This window comes from Solanum tuberosum, unplaced genomic scaffold, assembly GCF_000226075.1.
Source record: "Solanum tuberosum cultivar DM 1-3 516 R44 unplaced genomic scaffold, SolTub_3.0 scf00140, whole genome shotgun sequence".
Taxonomy (NCBI): Eukaryota; Viridiplantae; Streptophyta; class Magnoliopsida; order Solanales; family Solanaceae; genus Solanum; species Solanum tuberosum.
This window is the reverse complement of record NW_006239064.1, coordinates 1,290,571-1,299,463: the sequence shown is the minus strand read 5'-3', so window position 1 is coordinate 1,299,463 and position 8,893 is coordinate 1,290,571. Positions and strand designations below refer to the sequence as shown.

General features: G+C 31.7%; 1 protein-coding gene and 1 pseudogene across 1 annotated transcript in view; one reads left to right on the top strand and one right to left on the bottom strand.

Moving 5' to 3' along the window:
* On the top strand, positions 1 to 2,833 carry LOC102595234 (putative late blight resistance protein homolog R1B-16; annotated as a pseudogene).
* A 1,811-nt stretch (positions 2,834 to 4,644) lies between these two features.
* LOC102595558 (gamma aminobutyrate transaminase 2) overlaps positions 4,645 to 8,893 on the bottom strand; it is a 10,296-nt gene continuing 6,047 nt past the window's right edge. Inside the window, exons 7-17 of the mRNA XM_006351918.2 lie at positions 8,773 to 8,811; positions 7,773 to 7,861; positions 7,589 to 7,665; positions 7,244 to 7,318; positions 6,630 to 6,761; positions 6,289 to 6,376; positions 6,107 to 6,185; positions 5,928 to 6,018; positions 5,425 to 5,503; positions 5,204 to 5,319; positions 4,645 to 4,934 (exon numbers count right to left, since the gene is read on the bottom strand). Coding sequence (XP_006351980.1) covers positions 4,860 to 4,934; positions 5,204 to 5,319; positions 5,425 to 5,503; positions 5,928 to 6,018; positions 6,107 to 6,185; positions 6,289 to 6,376; positions 6,630 to 6,761; positions 7,244 to 7,318; positions 7,589 to 7,665; positions 7,773 to 7,861; positions 8,773 to 8,811 — 940 coding nt within the window. The 3' untranslated portion in view covers positions 4,645 to 4,859. The remainder of the gene's footprint in view (positions 4,935 to 5,203; positions 5,320 to 5,424; positions 5,504 to 5,927; positions 6,019 to 6,106; positions 6,186 to 6,288; positions 6,377 to 6,629; positions 6,762 to 7,243; positions 7,319 to 7,588; positions 7,666 to 7,772; positions 7,862 to 8,772; positions 8,812 to 8,893) is intronic.

Genomic DNA, 8,893 nt, shown 5'->3' with positions numbered 1-8,893 from the left:
TTCTTCTCTGTGCATAAACTCCCTATTTTTATCACACATAAGAGAGAAAACGCAAAACCATGTTCAAGAAACTCTAAGTCAAAAAAGAAAATGATTTCCCTTCCATAGCAAACACACCTTAAAAGAGTGTCCTTTGCTCTCTTTGTTTATTTCTAAAAAAAAGGAAAATTCCCAACAGCAAGTGACATGGCTTATGCTGCTATTACTTCTCTTATGAGTACCATACAACAATCAATGGAATTAAGTGGATGTAATTTGCAATCATCCTATGAAAAGCTTGAATCCTTGAGAGCTATTATGGAAAAATCTTGCACGATAACGGGTGATCTTGAGGCATTAACAAGCTTGGAAGCTGAAATTGCAGCGGTAGCCTACAGCACAGAAGATATGATTGAATCGGAATCAAGAAAAGTTTCCTTAGTAAAAACCTCGGTTACACGAAGAATAGATTTTTGGGAACTTTGTTTCTCCCTGAAATAAGCAGTAGAACACATTGGTTGCACAATGAACAAGTGGAAGGAAATGCAGAACAAGTACAACAATATCAAAGACCTCAAAGTACAAAGCATGTCTCTTGGCGATGTATCTCGACTTGCTGTAGAGACTGAGAATGTGATGGTTGGCCATGAAAATGAATTTGAGATGATGCAGGATCAAATTGCTAGAGGATCAAATGAACTAGAAGTTGTCTCAATTGTCGGGATGGGAGGCATTGGCAAGACAACTTTGGCTAACAAAGTTTACAGTGATCCATTCATTATGTCTCGCTTTGACATCCGTGCAAAAATTACTGTCTCACAAGAGTATTGTGCAAGAAATGTACTTCTAGGCCTTCTTTCTTCTGTAAGTGGAAAGGCTGATGAACTTTATGAGCAGCAAGATGATGGACAACTAGCGGACCGACTGCAAAAGCTTCTGAAAGGTAGGAGGTACTTGATAGTCATTGATGACATATGGACTACAGATTCTTGGGATGATGTAAAACTATGTTTTCCAGACTGTGACCGTGGAAGCCGAATACTCATGACTACTCGGAATATGGAGGTGGCTGAATATGCTAGTTCAGGTAAGCCTCCTTGTCAAATGTCCCTCATGAATTTTGATGAAAGTTGGAGCTTATTGTTCGAAAAGGTCTTTGTGAAAGATAATTTTTCCCCTGAATTTGAACAACTTGGTAAACAAATTGCATTAGAATGCAAAGGATTGCCTCTAACTATTGTTGTCATTGCTGGACTTCTATCAAAAGTTGGTAAAACATTGAATGAGTGGACAAGTGTTGCCAAGAATGTAAGTTCTAAGGCAAGCATAGATCTTGATATCCAATGTATGAGAGTGTTGTCTTTAAGTTACCATCACTTGCCACGTCACCTAAAATCGTGTTTTCTGTATTTTGCAATCTTTCCAGAAGATAAATTATTTTTTGTCAATGAACTTATGGAATTATGGACTGTGGAGGGATTTTTGAAGGTAGAAAAGACGAAAACCATTGAAGAAGTGGCGGAAACATGTCTAAAAGATCTTATAGATAGAAGTTTAATTTTCATTCACCATTTCACTTTTGATGGAAAAATCAAGAGTTGTGGAATGCATGATGTGACACGTGAACTCTGCTTGAGAGAAGCTTGAAACATGAATTTTGTGAATGTTATCAAAAGGAAGAATGATCGAAATCCATGTGCTCAATTCATAAACTTTTCCTCCAAGAGTAGAGGTCTGATCAGTATTAAAGATGCCAGTACTGAAGAAATAGTTAGGTGTCATAATAGTGAGGCCCGTTCTGTTTTCATTTTTCATAGACACCTTAGGCCAGATTTGTTGTGTTTCAAGCTAGTTAGAGTACTGGATCTTGCCTCGTTGACGTGTCTTACTTTTCCGAGTTGGATACTTAACTTAACGCACTTAAGATACCTAGCTTTGAGTTTTTATCTACAGGTTTGGATTAATCCCTCATCAGTAGACATTCCTCCATCAATAGCTAGCCTACATTATCTGCAAACTTTTATACTTAAGCTTTCCAATCCTGAGGCCTCGCAAAATGATCATTTCATATTACCATCAGAAATTTTGACAATGCCTCTATTGAGTCACCTCTGTTTGGACTGGAATTACTTGTGTTATCTTGAGCCTACAGAGAAAAGTTTGGTTTTGAAGAATTTGCAATGTCTGTTCGGGTGGAATCCTCGTTATTGTACTTCGTCTGTCTTTAGACTGATGCCCAATTTAAAGAAGTTATACATTTGTGGAGTACACCAGGATTACAAATGTAGAAGCAATGACAGTGTCTTTCAAGATCTTTGCTACTTAGATCAGCTCCAAGAATTGAAATTTCAGATAAAAAAGGTGTACAAAAAAAAAACAGATAGTTCGCCGAGTTGGTCATCCAGGTAGGGGAATATTGAAGAGGTTTCCACCTTTGATCCTACCTCCTCCAGATGCTTTTCCCCAAAACCTTAAGAAGTTAGCTTTTGCGGTGGAAGGATTTGAGCATTGTTAGTAAGTTGCCCAATCTCGAGGCCCTTAAACTATCATATGATGCCTGCAAAGGCAAGGAATGGGAAGTAGTTGGGGAAGGTTTTCCTCATTTGAAGTTCTTGATACTAAAACGATTGGAGATTCAGTGTTGGAGAGCTAGTAGTGATCACTTCCCGTGCCTTCAACGCCTATTCGTCAAATCATGCTGGTGTTTGGATTAGATACCTCAAGATTTTTCAGAAATAACTGCACTTGAGCTAATTGATATAACCAGTTGTACAGAACCTGTTGGAATTTCCGCCAAGCAGATTCAACAGGACATTGAAGACAACTACGGAGCATCTGTCGAAGTCCGTATCAGTTAGACATTTCTGTTTCAACTGAAAATATGTCTTACTGATATGGAACTCAACAAATTTTGCATAATTGTCTCCAATATCCTGTTGAATCTGCTTGGCAGAATTGTCACAACATAGTTTGAACAGCTGCAATACCTTTTGGGTCGGATATCCTATTTAAAAGAGGTGTATTCATTTTTTAAATATAAATAAATGCCACGTGGTAATTAAAAGGGGATGTGGCAATTCCATTTGTTATTTAAAGAAAGGGAAAATGAATTGGTTATTTCTAGCAAAGCAACTAACGTCTACAAGGGCATATATGAGCGAAAAAGTTGGACGGCGAGGGCACAGATGAGCCAAACTTCAAACGGGGGTATATCTAGACATTTTAACATAATTTAGGGGCATATTTGACCCTTTTCCCTTATATTAATAATTTTTGTTTGATATTTATGTATGACTAAAAATTAAAATAGTTAATTATTATATTTTTAATGGGTTATCGGTTAACCCAATAACCCAATATTAAAAAAATAATATTGAACCGATAACCCAATATTTTTTTTATAAAACCATTAAATAACCGTTAACCCAATAACCCAATAACAATAAGCCAATAACACTTTTTTCGGTTCGGTTTTTGCACACCCCTAGAATTAGTGGCAAGTTTTATCGCCACCAAAAGATTGATATATCGCGACTAAAAGATTGAATTAGTAGCAAACTTTGTCGCCACCAAAAGGTTGATATGTCGCCACTAAAAGATTGAGTTAGTGGCAAGTTTTGTCGCCACCAAAAAAATGATATATCACCACTAAAAGATTGAATTAGTGGCAAGTTTTGTCGCCACCAAAAAATTGATATATCGCGACTAAAAGATTGAATTAGTAGCAAACTTTGTCGCCACCAAAAGGTTGATATGTCGCCACTAAAAGATTGAGTTAGTGGCAAGTTTTGTCGCCACCAAAAAAATGATATATCACCACTAAAAGATTGAATTAGTGGCAAGTTTTATCGCCACCAAAAGATTTATATGTCTCCAAGAAAAGATTGATTAGTGGCAAGTTTTGTCGCCACCAAAAAATTGATACATCACCACTAAAAGATTGAATTAGTGGCAAGTTTTATCGCCACCAAAAGATTTATATGTCTCCAAGAAAAGATTGATTAGTGGCAAGTTTTGTCGCCACCAAAAGATTAAATACTTTCTTTAAAGAGAATCTTTGACCTCACCCCCCCCCCCCCCCCCCCCCCCCCCCCACCCCCCACACCCAAAAAAAAATAAAAAATCAGCCAAACATAGTTTAAGTACATATATAGTTGTTCTAACCCAAAAAAAAAAAGTTCCTAATTTATTTGTCTCCATAACTTCATAGAGCTATTCGTACTAGTTCTACCAAAAATAAATAAATCTTAATAATCTACCTACTTTCGCAGCTTTATAGGCAAATAAAAGAGGAATAGCTAGTCAAAACAATGCCAACATATTTAATGTTATCTTACAAGTGTTGTTTGAAAAAAATAGAATGAACGCGAACCATATCCTTAACTTATATAGGTAGAGAGATTATTTTACGATAAGACCCTAAACTCTAGACATATATATTTCAACTTAGAAAATTATCTTTAATTATTTTTAACAAATGAAAAGCGATATTTATCACCTCATCAAATTTTTCAAGAGTCAAAGTGAATGCAAGAGCCATATTTATGTGGTCATCAGAAAAACTTACCAACATCCCATACTTCTCACATTGTGATCCAAAATATGGACCAATGTTATATTTCATTAATGGTGTATCATTTTTCAGCGTCGATGTTACGTAAAAGAAATTCAAAACTTTAACCATATTGGGATAGAAAACGATACAATTTATTCAAATGTTACACTCATTAAAACAATACACTACAACAAAATACTCAATATTATGAGTAACAACATTCCAAAAAAAAAAAAAAACTACTACAAAGTTTTATTCAAACTTGAAATGAACTTTTTCTTCTCTTTTCTTTTTTTGGGAACATCAAGTTTTTGTCATGAGCTTTTTACTTTTTCTGAGACTTGAGTTCTTCCACTCTTTTTTCAGTATCCTTCAATGCTTTCCCATATATGCTTATCATCTGCCAAAAAATAAAATAAAATAAAAAAATTATTTGAAAAAATGTGTTACCAAGTTCATAATATATTTCTTTTTCTAATTCAAAAGATATGCTAGTACTTTTATGAAACTAATATGCATCATAACAAAATATCGAGTTGAAAAAATAGAATGAATGCAGACTTTGTCCTTAACTGGTTATTTTCCAATAAGACTCTCGACTCTAGGCATGTTTCAACTCAAAAAATCATATTTAATTATTTCTAACAAATGAGAAGTGATATTTATTACCTCATCAAGTTCTTCAAGACTCAAGGTGAATGGAGGAGCCATATTTACGTGATCACCAGAAAAACTTACCAACATCCCATGCTTCTCACATTGTGATCCAAAATATGTACCAACACCTTAATTAAGCAAAAAAATAATAATTAATTAATTAATTTATAAAATAGAAATGAGCATTGAAATTAATTTAACTCGAACATTAAAAATAAAAGGAAGAAACGTACCCCATTCTAGTGGAAAAGGATCATTAGAAGATTTGCTATCAACAAACTCGGTAGAAAGTACCAAACCAGTTCCCCTTATCTTTTTTAAAAAAAAAAAAAGGAAAAAGAGTGAATAAAACTTCAAGTTTAAAATTTTATGCATTAATAGTATAAAAGAATTTATACTAAAAATCACTTAAAATGAGTGGCAAAGCATGTTCTTACCTAAGGGAGTCAATTCATGACCCTTTTTCGCTGATAAATTAGATTATGTAGATAGATTAATTTCTTTTATTTATATATATACTTCATATTAAATAAATTATAATTTTTCTAATGAAAATTTTGATTTCAATATTGTATAAACTTTAAAAGTCAATTACAGATAATACTATTCAATAGCATTTGATGATAAGTGGTAACACAGAATAAATAGTAAATTAATTGTTATAACGATAATAAACAACAAAAATCATGATAATATCGACGTATTTAACTTAAATGTATATAAGAAAAGTATGTACCTCCCCAATTATGGGACTGTCGATAAATGCTTTCAAACCTTCTTGAAACTTTGGTGATAATTTGTTCACTACCTCAGTAATATTTTTTTCCCTGAAAAAATTAAATTTAAATATTTTTAGTGTATCGACGATATAAAAAATATTTGACTAATTAAACACATTAAATCAAAGGTACATACTTATAGATCTTTAGTGCCTCCAATGCAACCGCACACGCAACAGGGTGTCCAGAATAAGTAAATCCATGGCAAAAAACACCTAATTATAGAAAAAAATTATTAAAATATAAATAAATGAATACAAAAAAATATATAATAATTACTAATAAAAATATTCAATCATATTGATATTATATGCTCACCAAGTTGATTGCTTTGAGCACTTATGACCTTGGAAATTTCTTCGCTTACAAGCACAGCACCAATTGGTATATATCCACCAGAAAGAGCCTAAAATCATAGTTAAAATAGATAAATAATTAAGAATTCACAACCTGAAGTGATGTGATTGTGTAAATATTATATATATATATATATATCATTAGTGCACGTATTTTAAACTCTTCTAATTAGAGTTTAAATTTATGCAATAATAATGTAAATAAATTTAGTTCAGTTGGCAAAGAGTTAAGTTGAAGAATTCAGAATATAAGTTCATACAAGTACAAGCGCATCAAATCATTTCGCAATAATTTTGCATTACCTTTGCTATAGAGACAAGATCAGGTTTAATGTTGTACTTATCACAGCCAAACATTGTCCCAAGTCTTCCAAATCCACATATCACCTCATCCGCGATGAAAAGAATGTCATACTTCTTTAAAACAGCTTGGATCTAAAAAAAATAAAGTAGAAAGGAGTTAATTTTTTTTTAGTTAAAATGAATATTAAATGACTAAAAATGTTCTTATAATTATTTACGAAATATAATGTAAGAAGTATTTTGCAAGAAAAAAACAATTGAGAAAAATGAGATTGGAAGAGAGTTTGAATTTTAATTTGGGTGTATAGATTCAAAAAATACCATAAATATTAGGGACAAAATAATATTTGAAAGTGTCGAATCAAATACACTTACAACAATAAATTGGGGCCGCCGTTACTCTTTCCGTCTCAATTTATATAATTCTTTTATTAATTATTTTTTTAAAAATGACATTTTCTTATGTTTAGTAATATTGCAACGTTTAAATGTCTATCTTATCATTAATGAGATGTATAGTAGCCATATATATCTATAACTTATTTTTCATCACAAATTTATGTCTAATCGAATATTACTATATATATTGAGACGAATGAAATAATAAATCAAACCTTCTCAAAATAGGTTTCCGGAGGAATTATGACACCTGCTCCTCCCATGACTGGCTCCGCAATGAAAGCAGCAACCTAAGATGAATACACACAAATATACGCGATCGTTAAATAAGATTAAATATACGTTAGTATTTTTTTATGCTTTGATTTTATTATTATTTTTAATATTTGTACTGTTGGCATTATTTTCTTCAATATTTTTACAATAACTTTTTGTTCTTGCATTTCTTTTTCAAACTATTTTCTAAAAAGATAATTTTCTTGAATTAAAGATCTATCGAAAACAGTCAGATATGGAATGAAAAAAATTGATAAGAAGTGATAAAAGTAGATAGAAATTACTGTTTCAGGACCCTCTTTGAGTATAAGATTTTCCAAATTATTTGCCAACCTAGTTGAGTACTCCTCTTCTGTCTCACCTGGCATACATATTTCATTTTAGTAAAATGCATGGTTATTAATAAAAACATATAATATAGGATCAATATAATATAAGAGAGAATAAATAATAATAACAATAATCTACCTGGCAAGTGATTGTTCCAATAATGAGGGCAATCAGTGTGAAGAATATATGGAGGTGGCAAATCAAATTTTAGATGTAGTGAAGGAAGCCTGCAAAATAAAATGGATGAATTGGGTTAAATTTGAACGGATTAAAGTGAATACTAAAATTTAATATGTTTAAATGGGATTTAAAAAACAGAAATATAAAAATATAATGCAGTCACGTGCTGAAAATTTAACAGTGACATAATCAGAATTGTCATTAAGGGGTTCAAAATCTGAAAAAGTAAACATACTAACTAATCGAAAGGAATTCGACATCTACTATATATACATAAAAATAATTTTAACCATGTATAAATAGTATAATTTTCATCGAAAGGGGTATAAATGAACCCCCTGACTACAAGCTAGCTCCGCCCTAGTTCCTAAGTGGTTAGGCTACTCTTCTTCTCTCAATCTACTTTATATATAATAGTGTATTTTTGTACCGAAGGGCTCCAGTAAACACTCTTATCCCCCCCCCCCCCGGCTTCCCCAACCACTGTCACTATCATGCACCATCGCTGGTCCTCCTATGACGTAGATAAATTGAGTTACAATGTTTTAAGTAATGGATCATAATCTAACTTGTTCGACTTATATCAAATTTTATTTTAATAATTTATAAGAATGAACTCTTAATAATTGTGTCAAACATTATTGGAGTCTATTTTCTTTTATTATTTATACTTATAATTTATTTAATTATTAAATAATACATTTCCCCTTATTCTGGTTATATGAGTATAATATATCATGCTTGGAAAAAATAATATTTTAACAAAAACATTCATGAATCAAATTGGATTACATATTTAGCTAACTTATATATTTTTTTATTTTATCTTTAAATAATATTAAAATGATCATGACATATTTAAAACTATAAACTAAAAAATAAATATACATAAAAATTAATAAATTTTATTATATTTAATTAAATATCGTTATATAAAATAAAATGAACGGCGTATTACCCAGAGAGACCGGCAGTCATATAAGTGGAACCATGGTATCTGTTTGAAGGTGATATTATATAAAGAATATTGTGTCAGCAAAAGTAAAAAAAAAATAATAATATATATATATATATATATC